General features: G+C 39.2%; 2 protein-coding genes and 1 long non-coding RNA gene across 6 annotated transcripts in view; 1 reads left to right on the top strand and 2 right to left on the bottom strand.

Moving 5' to 3' along the window:
- The window catches only part of LOC146444388 (pinopsin-like), a 74,742-nt gene that overhangs the window by 51,023 nt on the left and 1,859 nt on the right, over positions 1 to 21,860 (top strand). Inside the window, exon 3 of the mRNA XM_085053957.1 lies at positions 797 to 1,030. Within this exon, the coding sequence (XP_084910083.1) occupies positions 797 to 1,030 (234 nt within the window). The remainder of the gene's footprint in view (positions 1 to 796; positions 1,031 to 21,860) is intronic.
- On the bottom strand, positions 7,610 to 13,450 carry LOC146444389 (uncharacterized). Of its 2 annotated transcripts, none has more exons than XR_014849320.1 (4): positions 13,302 to 13,450; positions 11,474 to 11,583; positions 8,524 to 8,578; positions 7,610 to 8,075 (listed from the first exon to the last, which is right to left on the bottom strand). It is a non-coding gene; the product is annotated as an uncharacterized LOC146444389 (long non-coding RNA). The 2 variants fall into 2 exon arrangements; XR_014849334.1 differs by lacking the exon at positions 13,302 to 13,450 and adding an exon at positions 12,785 to 13,125.
- The window catches only part of ST6GAL2 (ST6 beta-galactoside alpha-2,6-sialyltransferase 2), a 176,072-nt gene continuing 171,070 nt past the window's right edge, over positions 16,859 to 21,860 (bottom strand). For all 3 annotated transcript variants that reach the window (XM_085053955.1, XM_085053956.1, XM_085053954.1), the window contains one exon: positions 16,859 to 21,835. In XM_085053955.1, coding sequence (XP_084910081.1) covers positions 21,567 to 21,835 — 269 coding nt within the window. In that variant the 3' untranslated portion in view covers positions 16,859 to 21,566. The remainder of the gene's footprint in view (positions 21,836 to 21,860) is intronic.

Genomic DNA, 21,860 nt, shown 5'->3' with positions numbered 1-21,860 from the left:
ATCTATATCTGCTTTTCCCGTTTAACCAGTTCTACTCCATTTCCCAAAAAAACCCAAAGAATCACATCAGCATTAAGCACACTTTTTAAGAGCACACAAACCTGTTTCTGATCATTAGCAGGAGTGAAGCCCTTTTATCAAAGTCGTTAAGTACCTGGAAGAAACAGTCTTGAAGAAATTAATATTGCCACTTAAAACTTCATCAAGTGATTCAGCAAGGCTTCTCTAGTGTCCCATTCCAGGTATGACCATGGCTTACACTATGCCAGGCCAGCTGAGGCTTTATCTGGTATTGAAAATATCCAAGAACAGATACTAAGCACAGTCCTAGTGTTGCTCTATTTCCACATCCTTAACAGAAAATATTTTTGGTGGCTCAGCTGTGCTATGTAGAGCTTCTTTTCCTCTCAAGCAAGTTCTGTGTCTTGAATAATTTGAGTGAAACCATTGTACATTTACACAAATGCCATACCTGAAAAGCAATTGCAGATGACCTAACATCTGTTAAGGACTGGATGCTATATTTGTCACCTTTCTGCATTTGCTCCAATGTCCCCTGGGACTCAGGTTTATGCTGGCATGCACTGTGGTCTCTTCAGAGCTTCCCCTAGTGGCTAATGGAGATGATGAAAGTCTTTTCATTGCATTAGATGACTTTTGGGTTTGCATTTATTTTGCTTCTGGAATTACAGTCTTGATTGTCATTACTGATCCAAGATCAATAGTATCATGATGTTAATGCAGTCAGTCCAGCTGCTCCACTTGTTAAATTTCATCTTTTCTCACCTTCCTCTAGGTTGGAAAAATCCACAAGAATGCTGCCCGCAAGAGAGAATACCATGTCCTGTTCATGGTGATCACTACAGTTATCTGTTATTTGGTGTGCTGGATTCCATATGGGGTTATAGCATTACTTGCAACATTTGGTAAGCCAGGTGTTGTGACTCCAGTTACAAGCATCATACCTTCCATCCTAGCAAAAAGCAGCACTGTTTGCAATCCCATTATCTACATACTTATGAATAAGCAGGTAAGACAAATATTATTTTTAAATTGTATTTTTTCAGGGTCCATCAGACATTCTTGACCATTGTGACTACCAGTCCTATAGATGTATCTTTAAGGTCATTCAAAGGTTGCCCAAACAATACTACTGGTGTTTTGGTCTAGAAGTGTTTGCAAACAACAGTATATTGCTAGATAGGATGAGCAGAAAATGTTTGCTTAATGAAATTATTTGTGTTCTTCTGAGGGCACACTGGGAAGTAATTTGTATCCTTCAGAGTTAGTTGCCAAAGGTATTTACAAGAAGAATACTCAAACATTTGGTGAGCTTGAGGAGTGGGAGGAAAGATAGACAAGAAGACAAAGGGATTTCATGACCTTGAAAACAAAATAAAGGAGAACACCATTTGCAAATACCATTTTCATTAGAGATCCTATTGAAACCAAATGATCATTGCAATTACTGTTTTTGTGGACATCTACATCCTTGCTGTTAAATTTCCAGTTCAGCTCCATGCCAAAATAGATAATGAAGTTTGTTTCATGAGCACCAAGGCATATTCTAAAAGGCCTAGATCCAGTTCAAGTCTCTCATTCCTGTAAATGCTATTTCCAATACTCAAAAGTGAGCCTCCTAATGTTTCTGTGTTGGCAGTTCTGACTCTGAAGTTTGATAATGGCAGATCTGGAAGTTTTGAAAGTGTTTTGGAGTAGGAAATCTAAAAATTATGCATAGTTCATGAAAACTTTTTTTGGTATTAGGTTATATTTTAGAGGTTATTCTCAGTTTTCTTTCTACATTATGTCCGTTACATTATTACAAAGCAAAGAAATACCCTTTATCTTTTCTTGCTCAGTGTATGCTGGAGCCCACCCTTGGTATCTATCAACAGCAGCATTATATTATTATGAAGCTGAGACAAGGGAAGAGTTAAATGTAGCAGCCAAATATATATTCAAGTTTTGCCACAGCCTGAGATCATTCCTGGCCTGCTTCATCTAACCTAAAGTTCTTAAACAACAAAAGAATCTACTCTTGGATTTGAGGGAAAAATCTCAAGCAAGTTGTGAAACGTCCCTGAAATCAGAAGGAAAAACTTCTATTGCTTTCCCGAAGACCAGGGCTTCGCTTCGCTTCACTTCACTTCACTTCACTTCACTTCACTTCACTTCAATTCACTTCACTTCACTTCACTTCACTTCACTTCACTTCACTTCACTCTAGTTTGAGCTGACATTGAAACAAATAGAACTTTCCACTTGAAAACTGTTAATGCTGAAGAAAACCAATAACTTTTCCCCCTTACCTTCTATCATTCTTATGAAAACATCTCAATAGCAGGATCTGCCTTGCTTCTTTATTCTCTGAGTATTTTCACTGAGGTCCTTGATTGTGCTATGATCATTGGAGCAGGTTATATAATATTGATAACAGATACATTTTGGCATTGTCTTTACACACAGCGATGTGATGAGCCACCCTGAAGGGTCAGATTTGGGATAGATACTTTTTACGAATGAAACCTAGATGATAGCTAATGTGCAGCATTAATCTGCAGCTCTCCTTTGCTGTGCCACTGTGTGTTAGCAGTGAAAATAATTTGTTTTAACTGACACACAAATGCGCTTCACTCAAAAAGGGTGAAATCCATCCCTTTGTCTGTTCCTCCTCCTTTCAGAACAGGAACAATAGTAACACCCCCATTTAATGCATCACTGGTGTTCTTGGCACCTCTGTAGTTGTTCCCACTCTTTCTTGTAGATTTAACACGTCAGGAAAAGAAGTTGTTAATCTTCCCAGCACTCAGCTTTCCTGGTCTTCATGCTTAGCTGAGAATTGTCACAGATTATTGGTGCCTTCCAACACAGAAATTATCTGGCCTGCATTTTTCACAGACCTCTCTTTGCAGATGTGACGTACCACAGAAGGGTATTTACTCCTGCATATTTACTACTACTTATAAATACACAAAATATATGGCATAATTTTTAGCTCTCTATGAATAAGCCTTTTTGCTCTGGGAAATGCCCTGAAGATTGTAAAACAGCATTGGTTGACTTGCAGCTGTGGTGTTAGCTTCCAGCTGTCATAAATCTGTGTGGAGTATTGTAGAATCATCAGCCTCTGAGTCAGCCTTAAAACTCATCCTGTGGAGCACATCTTTAAATTAAATCTCAATCAGTCCCTGAGTCACTTTCATGGTCCTGGAACTCCAGAGAAAGAGTTTTGTCTTTGGCATTGCCTCCTGCACTGACCTGAGGTGATAAATCACTGAGGAAAATAGTGAATTTCTTCCGAGCTGCAGGAACTCCCTCAGGTGAGATGGCATGAGGTGTGCTGCTGTCCTACTTCCTGTACTCTCCTCCAGGAGGAGAGAGATTCACTGTTTGGGGCTGGACTATTACTGGGCTGATAACCTGCCAGGCAGACATCAAGCTCCATCGGCAAAACTGCTAAGCACTGAACCACCTGAGACCAAATGATGCTGGGGTGAAGCTGGAGGAGACAGCAAGGGAGACTCCATTTTCCCTGTTCTCTCTTCAGGGAAGGCACTTTTGGCTCTTGGCAATGTGACTGTGTGTGCTGGGACAGCTGTCCCCAAAGGTCAGGTCCCAAAAAGGCAGCACACAACCAAGCAAGCTGGGCAAGGTCAGTGTGCTTACACTTTTGGTGCATCAGTCCTTTGGAGTTATAATGTAGTGCAGATTATGTTTCATCTCCTCCTACCTCTCTCAGTGCATTTTATTCCCATCACACATCCCTGTCAAGTTCCCATTGTTCAAACTTCCACCCATGCAGCCACCCCAAACAGATTTTTAGTGACAGCTTCAACTATCTTCCTTTCACCACAGTGATGCTGACAGAAGCCTGCTCTTTCACGTTACATGCAAGCAAGTATTAAGCATTCACCCAGGAGATACAGAATTTCCCTGTAGTCATGGGTTTGCTGCTGAGGAGGTGATTGCTGGGAGCATCCTGCTTTTGTGTGTTTCACAGAACAGGACAGGAACCCCAAGATGGAAGAGCTTTCTGGCAGGTATAACTGTGCATGAGGACATACTGCACTGAGAACCAGGGATTATTGGCTGGATAACCTAATGGTGTGGAAGCTTCAGAAGTTAACCTTGTTTTACATACCAGAAATTCATTTTTTATTGATGCAGAAGTCAAGATATTAATAATGTGTTCAAGAAAGTGTGGTTATGGATGAGATCACAGGGCGATTGAATGAATCTCCACTTGCTATTTCACATAATTTGAAGATAGTACTCAGAGAAAATAGAAATTTTCTGCATTGCTACTGACAGCCAAATTTGAGTTTAAACCTGTATCACTCATGGATCTAGAGAACCGTTTGAAAACTACCAATCAGATTACATGTCACACTCTTTGCTGATGCAAAATAACCTTGCTCCACAGTAGCTCGTGAGGTTTACACTAATTTCTTTCACATTTTTAGTCACTCAGGTAGTACACCAAAGTCTCCCTGGACTACTGAAACCCAGGCTAGCACATCTAATACTCTTTTGCATATTACAGTTGGAGAAAAATTCCACCCAAACCATGTGCTATTTCTGGTGTCAGAAAGTGCCTCTGAGCAAAATAAGGAGGGAGAGTGTGAGGGAAGGGATGCATTAGATGTGAATATAAGTCCCTGATTAGTGATTTGATTTCTGTCTGAAGTGATTGTCTGTCTTCTTGTATTAAAATCATTGCACTTTTAAAAAGTAGGTGACCCTGTCATTTCCCCCAAGGATCTTCAGAAGAGATGCTGAAAGAACTTACACACTTTCTTGAAAGTCATGACTACTCTGACCTTTTCAAATTAATAATGTAATGGGGCATGATGGGTAAAGGAAAAATTAAGGAGAAAGAATGAAAAAACTAAGCCAAGTACAAGGACTTCTTTTTTCCCGATGAGGTTTGCATAAGAATAATAATGATGTACTTAAAAAGCATTCCTCAATGGGACCTGGGCCCAGCATCACACATCACACACCTCCCAGGCACCTCTGCTATGGCTCTGATGGTCACAGGAAGTTCTGCCACCACCACCCTCCTCTTACCTAGTGAGTGGCTTGTTGCTCAGCCAGCCTCCTCTTCCAGGGCCTTTGTGGAACTTCCCAGCTGCCAGATGAATAACAAAAGAGTCTTTCTGTCCTTAATAATAATCTATGTGTTCTCTGCATATGCAGTTTTCTAGCAACCCTTTCCAGTCCTTCTTGATCTTACCTTTTGCACTGAAAAGGGAGAAATGCATATGAACTTTGGGAAGGGGAGATACACATGATAGCGATAAAAACACCCAACCTTAACATTTCTCCACTGGCTGTTATTATAGCTATATTTTCAGGCATTTTTCATGTGGTATTGTGCAGTTTTCAGTATTTCCAACAAAAGGTAATGGCTCATTTTAAAAGCTGGAGGAATATGCAGGTAAGATAACACTATTTTTTAAGTTGCTTGTTTTCACATTTTGAAAACTAAGGTATTTTAGCTGCACAAGGACACAAAATGACAGATCCAGAAAGACCATGTGCAATTCAGGGACAATTGTGCCAAACCTCAATTTATACAAAAATTGGGATGCATTTATTAAGTCCTGAAAAGAGACTTTGTTTGCTCAGTTCAAACCTTGGAGAGGTTTCTGGATTTACCATATAGATTATAATCTTGTTATAATTTTTCATTCAAATTCACATAGATGTCAATACTCATGATCTGGTTTTTTTTCCCCTCTCTTCACTGGTGGCTAAGCTGACTTTGAGTAACTAATAGTCCAAATAGCATGGCACCTGAGCTCTTCAGTTGAAAATAGGTCAAGTCAAAATGACCTCTTACTGCAGAATACTCTACTCTAGTAGAGCTCAGAAATGTTTTGACTTTATTTCTCTGCCAACATGTACTGTTATGACTTATTAAAGTGGAGGAGCAAAGAGCAGAAAGGTCTCAAGGGCACCATTGCTGCTGTCATATGGTATAATTGCATTTCACATTTTCAAAAGGTAACTTTAAAATTACTCTAGGAATTTCTCTTGCAGCTCATGCAAAAAGATCAGTTCAGGTAAATAACTTGGGCATTTAATTAGGATCCCAGGCAGCCCTAGCCAGCCTTCATGCTGCCCCAGGCTACATCCTTTGATACATCCTGTGTGTGTTGACATGTTCTGCCTGTCCTGTGGAGGCTCTCTGGGGACTGGACAGGCTTCAACATCACAGAAGGGTTTAAATTTCTTCTATTAGACCCAGGGCAAAAGTAGGAAGCAGGCAGCCAGACATGACATTCTCATGCAAGGAAAATACTTAATAAAGTTGAAAACTAATACAGATGAATGAAGAGAAACACAGGATAAGCACATGTGTTTTAAACTAGATAATGATTTTCAATTTATGGCTAGAAATGCATTACTGGAAATGACATCCAGTTGATAGATCCTCCTTCTGGAAGACACAGAAAGTGAAGGGCAGCAATATCTCTTTAAATCTTGTTTTAAACAACATCTACTATGGTAATGTATCTTCCTATATTGCTCTTTTCATAGCACCAGAGAAATATGGTGCTATGAAACCAGGGGCTTCACAGAAGTAGGACAAGACCTCTGCGTTAGACAAGGGAAATGAATGGGTCAGAACACCAAGGGGAAAATGCAGTGAGTAGGGCTGGTATCAAAGACAATCAGATCCTTTTGTATACCCACCCTGCAAAAGAAAACAAGCATTTCTGAAAGGAGAAGAGAGGAGACTCCAAAGAGAGTGAAGCTGAGGTTGAAGTGACAAGTAGTGCAAAAAGAGAGGAGGGTCCCACATTGTTTGACATCCTCATCAAAGACACTGGAGGATTGCATGCAACCTCAGATGACACTAAATCGAGTGGTGACCTTTATATTTATAAGAGATGCCATCCAGAGGGACCTTTACTGGCTTGGGGAGTGAGCCTGAGCAAATGTTATGAAGTTCAACAAGCTCAAGTGCAAGGTTCTGCACCTGGGTCAGGACAACCACCAGTATCAATATAGAATGGGGAATAAATGGACTGGGAGCAGCCCTGTAGAGAAGGACTTGGCAGTACTGGTGAGGGAACTAGATGGTCTTTAAAGATCCCATGCAACCCAACCCATTATAACATTCTATATGATAGTAATCTTGTCATACAACACACTTAATAGGTCTTTTCTTGTCTCTTCTACTTATTCGCTAAACCTGAATGGACTAACCTATTTCTTTAGAGGTTTAAGTGATCAGTGTAATTTAGAATAAGCCCCAAGGCATGATGCAGGTAAGCATTTTGATCTACTTGGACTAGCCAAAATTCAAAACAAAAATACAGCTGTATCTCAGCTTAGGAGATCCTATCCACTCCAGTGCAGTTTCATTGTGATTAGCTTAGAAAAGAGGGACCACTGCCTCAACTGTCTCCTGACAACCATGTAGGCAATGCTGGTCAATAGAAGGGGTCACTGTCATGCTTACCCTAACAGAGATAGGGAAACAAATCAGCTTTAACTACAATGATTGAATGACAGGGGAGTTATATTGCTGCCTGTTTGAGGCAGGCAATATCTCTATGAGAAATATCTCTATGAGAAAATTGGACCTCTAGAATCATTGTCACTACCCAAAAGGTAATAAAACAATAAACTGTTTAAGGATTCAAAGAAATTGTATTGTTACACATGTTAAATTTTCTCCAGTACAGGGAAAGCAGCTTCAGTCAAATAGTTTGCACTTGCCTATTGTGATCAGCCTACAGTTCTTCTGGCAGCTTCAGAACTTCATTTACAATCAGCTGTTTTTCATGCACTTTCACCTGCAACATTAAACCTGCAGGGTAGATTGATTGATAGATGGAAGCTTCCAGTATTCAGAGCTCACTGTAGAGCAAGAAATGTGGCATGTTCACAGCTAAAAAGAAGGTGTCAGGATTTTTGTAAGCAAGGTCCCTTGGTAGCCTGTTTGCTCTTACAAGTAGACATCATAAAAAACTCAACCAAAGTGGTGTTTCTTTGCTGGCTTCACAGGTACATTTGTCCTCGAGGGAGAGTCTGGATGGTCAAGAGCTCAGCCAGTCCTAAGAGCAATACAGAGGGAAAAAAGGATGAAATATTAGCAATTGTGCTGTTTCTCACTTTCCATTACTTCAGTGTGATCTAGAAGCTCGGTGAAAGCACTTGGCAGTTTGGGGGTTTTTTTTCTGAACTGATCTCCAAGTTTGGTGTGGACAGTTAAAATCCTACAAAGGCATATGTGATCCACAGGTAGTCTAAACCTGAGCTACTCTTCAAAATAGCATTGCCAAGCCACACTGAATGGATGTCACAGGATCTTCTGTTGCTATTGTATCAGCTGCAATGGCAGCTCAGGGATCAGACTGAATTTTAGCCCACACCTTGGTTTTGTTAAGGTCAAGCATTAATTTAGCCTTGGAATTCCCCATTTCAATCCTAATGCTTCAGTTTTTCTATAATATGTCCAAGTTTTAAAAGTAGAACTCCAGTTAAGTATTTGGTACAATTTACCATTTCAAAGCTGAATGCAAGTATAGGTCAGCTGAAGAAAACAGAATGCAACATTCTGTAATGCAATGCAATACAACATATTAGATAAACAAAGAATTTAGTTGCTTTATGAGGACAATCAAATTCAACAGATGAAAAAGAATTCAAAAAAGTAAGTGTAACCCTGGAGGTGACAGAGCCTCTAATTTTCATCTCCTGTTCAATAACTGAGTAATATTTTGTCATATGGCAGTGGCATAATACTAAAATTTAATTCAGAGCAGGACATTTTTCTACATATTGTGTCAGCTGAGATTACTTCTCAGAGTTTTACTGTATGTACCAGGCATATCTTTGCAGTCATGTATCTTACTACGAATTGAAGCAACAGTTGCTTCAGATTAGATGGATGGAGAGAAAATGAGATTTCCTAGACAGAAAATATTTTTCAGCATTTATGTAACCTCCACTAAATAAATGTTTTTAATTGAGTTAATCCTCAATATCCTTGTAAAGCATATGATTATCATCATCCTAGTTTTACGGCAGGAGAAATCTGAGGATTAAAGATTAGATTAGTGCTCAAACCCTCATGGACTTGCTTGGCAATGCTAATTCATATCTGTAGAACTTTATTTTGTGATTTTATCCTGATGTCCTCCTTCCTGCAGGGCAAAAAGTCTGCTGTACTCAAAGAAATAATCATTGCCACAGTATGGAAAATACAATATAAAACTGTACTGGGCCTGTATTTCATTAGAAGAATCCCCTTTTCATTATAAACTGCATCATTTAATGCAATTCAGAAATCTGACTGTATCCAAATGAAAAAAAAAATTGAGGTTCATTGTCTTTTGAAGTAGAAGCTATTACAAAGCTTTGTTCCTCTGATGTTTAGTATAATAACTGCTCTCAAACTAAATTTATTTGTAGCCAGTTTATAAAACTTTATTCCTCAAAAAGCCCCTTTTCTTTGGAAGTTGTCTTTTCCTCATACTGGGACACCATACACAGATCACTTTCTGCCCCCACATTGCCAGCATGAACTAGTCTAATTCTTTTCATAATCTCATGCTCAAAACAATTATTCAAATTATAATTTCAGTAATCATGCTTGGAACTGTGTGGTTCATCTGGGAAACTTTTTAGGCATTCACTGGATGTTAGTGGAGAACCAATACCTCAGTGTAGCAGGAATTATTTCTTGTTTCTGTCTTGTTTGAAGTGTTTAACTCTTCTTTATTATTATTATCTTCAGAATCTGAACTGAAAACAAGAACATCAGCTCTACAGTGACTTCTTAAATCCCTTTATCTAAATTAGAACCAGATTTTCAGAACTGGGTGTATAGAAATATGCAGGGGTCTGCAACATGAGGTACAACTACTGTATACTGAGTACTTTATGGATGACCCTGCCTCAGATGTAATGTTCTAACCCTGTAGGGAAAATACTTTCTCAAGACCTTACAACTCACCCAAGGTTTTACAGGATTTCTGTATTTGCTGGCTTTAGGCCAATAAGAATACATTACAAGCAGGATTCAAAGGTTAACCAAAAACTTATATCACTTGTCTTTTCACCTTCACCACCCTCTCTCACAATGAGCACCAACTTCAAAATCAAGAAATTTCTGAGAGTTAGAAAAAAAAAACCAGGCACTTTTGTAACTTGTCAGTCAATTTCCCAGCAAAGCATTTTCTCAGTGTAAAATGTGGCTTCTTCAATATTAGAAAAGCTGTTAATTTTGCCGATTTTATTTTCAGCAAGGAAAAAAAGAAATGACATTTCAGCCCAGATCTCCGTGCTTAAGCTGCTACACCTGGTTGCTGCCAAAATCTTCAATGAAAAACACTGTCCCCTTCAGCTAGGCAGATCAGACTCTCTAACCAGACTGCATCCCCCATGTGCAGGAACAGCAGAGGCAAGTGGAACAACATGCAGAAAAATTTAGCCCAGCACAGAGATGTAATTTATACAGGAGCAGTCAGAATGAAATTGAACTGTAATTCCATGAAGACATCTACCTGTAATTGGATATTTTGGCAGTCCAGGGTTTTCTCTGGAATTTTTTGCTAATCTGTTTTTGTTTTGTCCAATGTAAGAAAGAAATTATAGAAGAATTAAAAATTGTGTCAGAACAGAAATTCTGATTTCTCAACCCCATGGGATCTGTTACTGCATTACTTACACAAAAAACCAAATGCCTGCCACTAAAACAGAATCACAAATCAAATCCCTCTCAGTAATTTCTAATTCTGCCTCGGGTAAAATCAATACCTAATTGGCTGCAAACCAAGATAAAGGTAAAAACCAGGGAAGACTTAGTTTCCATCCTTTATATCCACCACTTACCACACTGCAGTTCTCATTGCTTGAAAAAGTGTGAGCTCTGTAACAAGTGCCCTTGTCCAGCTGTAGAATGCTTATCTGGCAATTAAAAGGTTCTTCCAGCATTCCCATATCAGAGAACTTCCTATATCTCATTCACAACAATTGATGGAAATAGAATTTTGGACAACAGAAGCAACAGGGCAGGTGGCAAGGAAATTTGGGGGAGGAGGAAGCTTGTAAGAACCTGTGTTTTAGTCAGAGGTGCAATTAGTGAATGCTGAGGAGCTGCTGAAGTTTTGTGTGTGTGGGTGTGTGTGTTAGCAGAATGCAAGAGTGACCAACCCGCAAGCAAAAAAAACCCTGAGAAATTCACAAGGGAAGATAGCCAATGGTGTTTCACTACAAAAATAACCTCATGGAAATAACTCTTTGGATTTCCTTGCACAGTGTTCTGGGTCTCAGCCTTAATGAAACTCTGTAAGGAACATCTGGAAGATCTGTTTTCCTAAGCATGTGTTATGCACATAGCCAAAGATAGGCAGTTCATAACCTACCTCAAAAAATCCCAAAAAACCCAACCAAGCAAAACTCCCCCAACACAATAAAATCACATTTCTACAAATATTTAATAATGTACTATATTCACAGCAAGATTGGTGCAGGAATATATCAGCATAAACCCATCACAGTCAGCTGGAGTCTTTATTTTAACCCATTTGGGCTGATATAGAGTCCATGGCTGAAGAACTGAAAATACAAGAAGAAACCAGGTCAGCAGAACAGCATATTGACTGTAACTAAAAAAACACATAGATTTCTCATGTGTCAAAAAACTTCTCGCTGTTATGCTTTGATTTTCCAGCAAAATGGGAGTTATTTCAAAATGATCTGGAATCACTCATCCCATATTACAGTAGTAATAGACCCTTCATTTCTCCTCATGAAGTGGAATGTCACTGTAGGGACTGGTAAATTTGCTGCTGCTTCTCTTAGTCAGGGTCCATCAATCACACTGCAAAACCCTAAACAATTCTAACTTAGGAGATGGGTATAGGAAACAGCAGCAGGATCCATTTTGTTGCTATACACTGAAGTTTTTTGCCTGTTCTTATTTCTCATGTTGCTCTAGGAAATTCTTAAGTTTCTTTTAGGTAGGAGAAATTATCTTCACATGCTACTCCTATTGTATACCGTATGGGGTTTAGTAGCTCTGTTTAAGGCCAGGGAAGAGCATGTGTGAGATAAATATGACAACTGGTCTGTTTTTCCTGCAGTGATAAACCCATTGAAAACAACCAATATGCTGTCTTAACCAATGTGCATTGAACACACAATAGCATCATTAAAATTTGCTTTCATGTGCATAACCAATCCCTTTGAAGTTCAGCAGCCATGCTGATTACATTGAAGTATGGGCAAAGTTTCTCCCTTTTTCCTTGGACAAAATAACTATCCCCACTTTATGATCCCTTCAGCTTTGATCTCTCACTGTGTTAACTTTATATGAGAGTGCATGTTTCACAGAGACTTATCTAGAAGGAGTATTTTAAAAGAATTATCTGAATAGCATGCTATAACCATGAAAATAAGGTAATATGTCTCACACATGGTATATGCTTTGTTGTTTCTGCCATCTGTGCTCTTCTACCATGGAACAACTTTGTTAATATTATTTGGGTAACAGCTTATATGTTTTCTTCTCATCTCTACTTCTTGGGATGCTACAACTGCTCATTAAAATGCCTAATGTCCTGATAGCTATATTCAGCCCCATGCATTTGTAAAGTCTAAATTAGGTCCATCAGATAATTTATAATTTAATTTGTATAGAAGAAAACAAGCACTGGAAATAACTGAAAAACAACCCAATACTTCCCAAGCAGAATATTACTAGGGAAGAAAAGTAATGATGCTTGATCCCGTTAGAAGGATCAGCTAAGACTCCTACCTCCTTTACTGAAAAAGCAGGCTCAGAAACAGGTCCAGAACAGAACCTTCCCCAATTTTCCTTTCTGGTCATTTGTCCTCTTCATGCTCAGGATATAGGACTTTATATAAACCTCCTGGCTCGTGTGCCTCATGGGCAGTAAGGCTGAGCCTAGGGGTAGACCTCTGGCACTTATAGCTTGCCCAAGACAGATACTGAATGTTTCTTACCATAACTTGCTAAAAATTTCTCATGCTCTCCGTGTCTTAATCCAAAGTGTAGATACTTTGGACCAAGGATGCCACATAGTTTACAAAACACCAGACAACTCACAAGTCATGAACTCTAACTTCTTCAGGCTCGTTCACATTATGTTTCCTAGAACTGCTATCACCAAACTATGCTTAAAAGATAAAAAAAAATAAAAATCCTTCTAGATTTACACAAACCAAAACAATCCAGAATCACCCAAACCTCTTCCATTAGCAACACTCACACTCCCCCCACCCCAAGGGCCTCAGCTGCACAGGTGACATACCTGCTGCACATGGTAGCAGCAGTGCAGGATGCAGCCAGTACAACGTATCCATCAGTGCTCCAGGACTGAGGGTGGAAAAAAACTACTGTTTGTTTAGAAGGTGGGCCAACAAGATATTCTAATCAGGCAGCTCAGTCGCATTCAGACGACTGTCTAGGGGCAAGGTAATTAACAGCAGCTGACACAGCCTGGAGTCAGCACTGGTACTGATTTTCCCCTCTGGCTGCTTCCATGAAGTCAAGGCACCTGTGATGCTAATTGCTTGCCCTCTGTAACCCTCAGGGTTTCTGGAGTCATCTCACAAGCATATAAGGAGTTGTTGCTGCAGTAATTATCCCCTACCTGTCAGTATCCTGGAACCAAGAGGGTATTTGATTTATATTTGTCTATGTGCAGACACAGGTCACCAGAGGAAATCAGTTTTCTTATTTCAGTTATCATGCAGATGACTATAAGCATATGGAGGAGGTTGTTCAGAGTGTAGCAGTGTAACCATTTTCTCAGTCAAATTGGTGGGATTCATTTGTTTACAAAGAAGCTGACTTCCAGCAGAAGTCTATTCTTAACTCTACTATAGATCTTCATTTTTAAATCACATCCCAGCACACTAAACCTGACAGCACCAACAGAGGAGGTGGGTTTCTCTCCAAATTTGCAGAAAAAAAAAAAAAAACAAAATGCCAAACCCAAGTAAATGACTATTGGGAAAAAACAACAGTCCTGCCCATCTGTTATGGTACATCTTCTAGCTGTTTCTATTTTTTTTTCATGTGTTTCACAATTCCTTGTCTCTCCCCCTTCCTTTCACTGGACTTTGTTCCTTACTTTAATAATATTTTAAGAACCCAACTATCACACCAGCAGTGACTCCCCCTTAGATTTGTCACAACCTACTTGTGCTGCCAGTTTTCTGGTGGCTATTCTGTCCCCAGTGCAAAAAAAACCCCACTGTATTACTGCATTTTACTGCAGTCAGTTTAATACAGTCTGTTAATATTTTCATCAAACTAAATAAGCATTTACTAAGCGTATTTTTAGGAAAAAGAAATAACAGGGCATGCTCTTCTTACTTGCCTTAGTTATCAAGGCATGAAGCTCTGAGGTCAGACTATACTTTCACAAAAGTACTGCCACTTCTTTGAAGTTCATTCTCTGGAGAACCTTGCTGGTGTAAGAAAGCAGAATGCAAAAAAAAAAAAAGGAAGGATACATATACAGAGTAGACATTGGCAGGTTTTGGGGTGCAGCAGATAAATGCATGCTACTTGGATGAAGCAATCAAATTTGTCACCCTGGAAAAATTAAGATACCAGGAAAGCTAGAACAGAAGTCCAAACAAAGCACAAGTGTTAGTGCTCTGTTCACACTGATTGGTGCAGACCCACAGTAAGATACTATTCAATCACTGCTGCAGGTGCAGTTACCTGCAGAAGATGATGGATGTGATTATAGTAAAAGCCTGGCTCCCCCCTTGCTCATCTAGTTGTTCTTATAGTATCACAAAATGAATAGTCTGGGTTGCAGTGGACTTTGAAAGCTCATCTAGCCCTACCCCCCTGCAATGATCACGACCATTTTCAACTCAGCCAGGTTGCGAACAGCTCCATCCAACCTTGAATATTTTCAGGGATGGGGCACCAACCACCTCTCTGGGCAACCTGTTCCAGTGTTCCACCATGCTCATCATAAAAAATTTCTTCCTTATATCTAGTCTAAATCTACACTGTTTTAGATTAAAACCTTTACTCCTTGTCCTATTGCTACAGGCCGTACTAAAAGGCCTTTCCTATCTTTCCTGTAAGTCCACTTTAAATACTGAAAGGCAGCACTAAGGTCTCCCCAGAGCCTTCTCCATGCTGAACAACCCTAGCTCTCTCAGCTTTTCCTCACAGGAGAGGTGCTCAAGCCCTCTGGCCTCTTTGTGGGTCTCCTCTGGATTTGCTCCAGCAGGTCCACATCCTTCCCTTGCTGGAGGTCCCAGATCTGGATGCAGTACTCCAGCTGGGGTCTCACCAGAGCAGAGTAGAAGGGAATAATCACTTCTACAAATTCATGCTGCAATCAAGACAGCAAGTTGAATTGATCATCCTGAGACACGTCTTTCAGCCAGATCACAACAGGCAAGCTCATAATGCAGATAAACAGACCAAAATGCCTGTATTCAACCTGTCAATAGAATTATGCCCCTAAGAACTACTCAAGTGAAACACAGCTGGCTTCTGTGAGAAAAACAATAAAAGATACATCCAGCAAAGGCATGTTGTTCATAAAAGGGCAGTGCAATTTTGGGAATAAACCTGAGAATGAGTTGCCTCCAAGGCTGCCTGAGACACTATCACAAAGTAATGTCACACCTCCTAAAACCGTCACTGCTAAAGAATAGTGTGTACAGCAAGATGTCCTCTGTACCCCACACAATATTGTTCATGGTATTCAACCTCCTGCTGAGGTAGAGTTTGAATGCAGTGAGACAAGAATGTCCTCTCTGAGGTCACAGACAGTGAAGCTGACAGAGCATTTAACAGATGGAATAGAGTTATCTTTTTTTCTTATTTTTTAAATAAAAAAGCAAAGTTGCTGGATCTGAAAAGTATCATTTAGTTGCTTCATTTGTGCACCCCAGCATTCAGTTTATCCTCTAGTGTCTCTCACTAATGTGAGTTTTCTAAGAGGTGTTACTTGCATATCATGACAGTAATTAGCCCCTCAACACTGCCTGTCAGGAGCTGGTGTAACACACAGGATGAGCTGTGTGATTACTGTCTGCCAGGCACGTGCATGATGGCAATCCAACTTTTATCATCCCACTAATGTGTAACCAGCTTTCTTTTTGGCATGGACTCAAGATCAGTCCCTGAGATGAAAACAGATCAGCACCTCCATTGGCCCAACTCAGGCCACTGTGTAGTTCAAAAAGTACCAAAAGTAGTGGTATGCCTCACATTTAATGGATGTAAGCAGGCTTGTAGTGGTTGAATTATACAGTACTTCATCACAGACTGAATGACAAGTTACATTTTCCCTTTGGTAAGTTGTTTTTTGTTTTAATTAATAATTTAATAAAAAGTCTGTTCTTTTCCCTTAAGACATGGCGCTGGATTCCTCGAATGGGTGGCACAGCCATTTCGCTGAAGTCTACTAGCACTTCAGGAACAGCATTAAGGCATCAGAGTGACTTCCATTGAGGGCTAGATAATCACAAGAAATTTACAGTCAAATATAGGGCAGTATGGTGAATATATTCTCCCAGGGAATCCTAGAACACCTGCTCAGGTACACGTGTTCACTTCAGAATAAAACCGTCTTTAAAATATTTGCCTCTTTTCTGTAGTTTACTGTGATACCTCCTTGACAGATTAGCTGTCCATTTCCATTTGAGATTTCATTGAAATTGTTGGCAGAACTGACAGGCACCTTCCCTCTTTTGTTCTACCTGCAGTTCAGTGTCATTCATTTAAGGCAATATGAAAAGACCAGCACTCCTAAACAAGTGAAAACAAATGTTTTATTTACAGGAAAAAATCTGTACACTGTGTATACATAAAAATATACAAAATCATAATAGAAAATATAAAAAGTGTTAAAATGTATACAAACACTGCTTAAAAATGTGACTCCCATAAAATCTTAAGCTTTGTTATTAGAGTACACATTCATTTAAAAAAATCATCATACAAAATAATTCTCAAAGCTATTAAAAAAGTACACAGTCTATATTTGAATAGTTCAATGACTACATATTTTAAAAGTGATGAGATGACATGAAAAAAAGTAAGGCTTTTACACACAACTCTTATTTCAAGAACAAAATTCTGAATCTGATTGCTAAGCCAGAGAGAAGACATCTGCACTGTCAAAATTCATTAAGTGATGCAGGTATGCCCAGACATGGGCTACTTTAAATTTCAAACAGTTAAATCAGGTATCCTCATTGGGAGTGGGAGTATAGATGCTGGGAAAGATTCAAATCATTTTAACAGCAGGCTTCTGAATTACCTACTTCAAAGCAGAATTTTATTTAAATATGCATCAACTTTAGAAAGCATGAAGGGAAAAATAGTAACCATTTATTGTTGCAGTCAATGCATTTAATACTCCTTTCATGGTACATTTGTGTCACTGTCCAAACGGTATTTTCCATACTTAAAAACTTCTGAAGAAAAGAGAAATTAAAAACCCCACTATGGATTGCTCTGCATGTGTTTTGAGCTCCTGTTTAATTGAATCAGTCTCTAAAATGACTGTGTTCAGTCTGTGCAACCAGTGAGTGTAGACATTTGTCTTCATTAAAAAAAAAAAAACAACAAAAACTCTCTTGGTTTTCCTGACTTTGGCAAGAGATCTACAGCAACAAGTTCAGAATTTGGATGTCTTCACCAAAGAAAGTGTCTTGACCAAAGACAACACTTAAATTAAATTTGTACAGTGAGAGTGTACATTAGAGTGTTTATATCACCCCTCTCTCTCTGCAAAGGTACATCATGATAATTTCACTGAGTTTACCAGAGTTTCTACACCATAAAACTGCACAACAAGGTAAAAAAAAGATAGAGTAGTTTAATCCAAGGAAGGACTGGGGTATGAGTTCATGCTGAGGTAACCTTTAGAACTATAGAGGAATGGAACAAATAATGTTTTTTTTTTCTAGTGAAAAGATATTGGCTCAAAATTAGGCAAAATATTTCATTTTTTTTCTTGAATAAACAAAAGAATACCTTGATTTAACCATCCAAAACTGAATGCATAAAGTGATAGAGCACCGCAAGTCAGAAAAGTTACAGAGTTCACAGTGGGGAAAGAAGAGCATAATTAAATTCAGCATAAACTCAGCGCATTCCCTTAAGCTGCTGCTGTGTTTCTGGTTTGTTTCAGTTAACTTTAACTATTGACCACAGCACCAGGGCACAGAAATGAGGCTCAACAGTGTTTGAAGGCAACTTGTTCCTACTTGGCAGTAAAACTCCATAAATTTAAAGCCTACAACAAGTGCAAAGGGAGCTCAGGGGCCAAACAGTAGAGGCAGTTGCTTGGCTAATGATGCACCTTGCAAAGCACCAGGTTTGTGCAAACCTCTCTTGTCTAGTTGCTGTCCCACTCTGTTGGTATGTGACAACCACATGGGAGAGCTATGAAGCCATGCCTGTATCTTTTCCCCAAAAAGCCCCATGATCTTGGTGAGAAAATTCACTTCCTTTCATATTGCTGCATTTAACGTAGGTATCTAAAACCAGCACTCTCACCCATTATTTTTAGAAGATACGTGGTTCAGTGTTATTACACATTCACTGTTTTAAATTTACTGAATGTGTTCTTTGCAAATGTTTCCCTGCCCTCACAAGGGATGGGGAAATGCCCATGAATGCAAAAACACTTGGAGGGCTCTTATAAAAGCCAGCAATGCCAATGCCACAGAGAGTGGGAAGTGGTGAGAGGAGTACATCTGCAGGTCTTTTATGTTTCCCCTTTATTTTATTTCTGCCCCTACCCCCTTGCAGCAAGTGGAGGGGAGCCCTCAATTAGCTGATCAAATGCACTTGTGCAAAAAACTGAAGGAGGACAAGACAAGGTAGGAGAGAAAATGCTCTTTAAGCAGCCACAAGGTATTTGAGCAGGCAGACCAGTAAACCATCACAGTAGAAGCCAGTGTTAGAAAGCCACACCAGGCTCATTTTTCAAAGGTGGCATCGCAGGTTGGTCTTCCTCCTCTGTGAGCAGGCGTTTGCAGCAGAGCTCAGCAGCATCTTCTGGGGTGACAGTGCTACAGCACCCACATTTGCACTTGTGGAAGGAGGACTGACTGCCATATAAATAAGGATATGGCAAAGAAAAAAATTTGGCTACAAGGGCTTCAATGTGCAGTCCGGTAAATTTAAAATATACAGTTCATTTTATAACATTTCGGACCTGGTTCTGCATTGGTATAGAAATGATGTATTAAGAAGGTATGCTCAGCACTTGTAACATGAAATTTTATAATTTGCCTTGGTCTGTACAACAGCTATGTTGATTATTCTGACGAATTACTGAGGGCATAAATAATACTACCTAATCCTGCTGTGGGTGGTTGAGCAATGCAGTTAGTATTTTTCTTCTTTGTTAAAATCCAAGTTAAAAGTTAGTGGTTGCAGGACAGTCAAAGTGATTTTTTTTTCTTTTTGGAACTCTAGAATTTCCTGCTTATTGAAAAGTAGCATATTCACTAGTCTTACAAAGTTTAACTCTCTTCCTTTACAGTTATGTCATAGCTAACACAGGGTACAGCAGAGACAGACATGTTTGCACTGTTCAGACTGCTTATGTTTTGCAAACAGGGTACCAAATATATGGAAAAATAGATTAGTACTATGTAGGCTATCTATTCTCCATGCAATTAAATAACAATGTTATTCATTTCAAGAAAAAAAGTTGCCACCATAAATAACATTAAAAAGAAATTGATATGTACTACATCCAGAGTCCAAGGCTAGTATGAGTAAAACCTATTAATTTTGATATGTCCCAAAATGCCTTGTGGACATAACTATCCATACAAAACAGAAGTACAGTTATTAGATCATCAACACAAAATTTCTGCCAACAAGAAGAATCTTAAGATCACCATAAAGCCCAAAGAAGGATAAGTCCTATGTAAGACACATATTCTTCATTCTGAGGAAGGAAAATAATACTTCCAAAAGATCCTTCCAATAATGCTTCCCAAAGAGCTGAGTGAGAGAAAAAGGATTTTGTGATTATACTTACATTACAATTGAAGATGAAATAGTCATTAATGTTGTTTGTCTTTTTCTGTCTTTCAGGAAAAAATCTTTTTGCTTAAGTCAAAACACAAAAAATGCTTTCCACCACAACCAGTCAGCTATTCTTTTCAATGCCTCTTTGAGCTGTCTGCTTTTTTACTGGAAGGACATGAGTAGGATATAGCTGTGCTTCTATGCACACATATTCCTGCTGAACTTACTCTAAAAGAAAAGGTACAATTGGGTGGGAAAAAATAACAAAAGACACCAAAAAACTGAAAAACCCACTCCAAACCATTAACCTCCACCACCTGGAAAATCTGAAGTCTTGGAAAATATGGAAAAATAATGTTTTAAGTATATTAGCAACTAGGCAGACTTTTAGAAGTGCCTTAGAGAATATTCTCATTGTTTGTTATGAATGAAAATACCAAACTATCTCCATATCCAATCCATAGTCAGGTTTTTTTTGCAGGCATTGTAGCTTTTCTGGGTTATAGTCTTTCAAAAATGCTGATATCATCTTCTTTTGTCAGAAAACTCCTTCTACTCTCTTAACAGCACGAATTTGCTAACAAGTGATTTTGATTCAGATACCAATTAAATACCTAACAAATAACATCTACATTCCTGAATGCTATCTTTGCTGACAAGAGGTGAGCTCCCTCTATGCTCACTTTCAGTGTGATATGTGAGTGCTGCACAGCCTCCCTTGGCTTTCTCTGGATCTTCTCTATCTGCACAGACTGGGGGAAGGCAGCATTTCCATCTCACACCTTCCTGACAGTCCTTTCAGGGAGAGTTTTTCTTCCTAATTGGATGACAAATATGTTCTTCTTTCTCTAAAAAAATGAGACATTCCTCTCTTCCTCTTCAGTCAGTGTAAGCATGGGAGACTGGCACCAAAAATACATCCGGTAGTTTAACCAGTTTAGCTCTGTACACCCATCTGCACACACACTTCAGGGCCACCATAAACCCCTGCTCAGCTGGAGCCTGGAACTGAGCCTATGTAGGAAAAGGCATCAAACTCTACTCTAGTGAATGACTGCACAGCTTGGAGTAGCAATTACTTCATTCTGGGAGAGTATGAAAATCCCATGGAGCCATGGGAAATGCTGCATTGTTCAACTGGCCACTCTGTACATACTTGAACAATAGAGGCTCTTTCACAATGCCAGATTTGACAGTTAAATAAATTCATTTTAAAAAAATTACAGTCTAGCATATGTAGCATGAGACCACTGACAAATTCTGACAGTCACACCAACAACAATACATTATATTTCTGCCTAAGTATGTCCTTTGCACCTTCGTGAGCTAAGCCTTTGCTTTTTTCCTGTAACTATTTGCAAAGCAGTAATAAATACTCAGGCTCAGAAAAGAAGTATTTTTCATGCCTGCTACTTAATTACAATTTATAGACTCAAGACTAGATTGGTCTAAGATACACTTTTTCAAGTATTCTCTTCTTGTTTATAGTACGACAGTAGTACCTTATTGCACATGGTTTCTGAAGGACTTATTTCTACAAGTGTGAGTAATTATTTCGTTTTGGGCACTTGACAGCTTTGAACCCTGGCAAAATGACTTTCCCCTTCCGATACAGGTCGTCCTGCAAACCTTTGTTCATCCTCTGCACCAAGAGTTTCTCGTAGAGCAGTGGGTGGTAAGCCCCTAAGGTACACGCTGCATCGTAGTAGAGCTCATGGTAGTGACACAGGTCAGTCTGTCGCACCGACGGGATGTATTCGTACACGTGCACTTCATTACACATGGACATCATGATCAGGATACCTGCAACGAGAAGTGAAGACAAAAA

Source organism: Lichenostomus cassidix, chromosome 1 (genome assembly GCF_008360975.1).
Source record: "Lichenostomus cassidix isolate B80296 chromosome 1, HeHo_3.0, whole genome shotgun sequence".
NCBI lineage: Eukaryota > Metazoa > Chordata > Aves > Passeriformes > Meliphagidae > Lichenostomus > Lichenostomus cassidix.
This window is presented reverse-complemented; position numbering and strand designations above follow the sequence as displayed.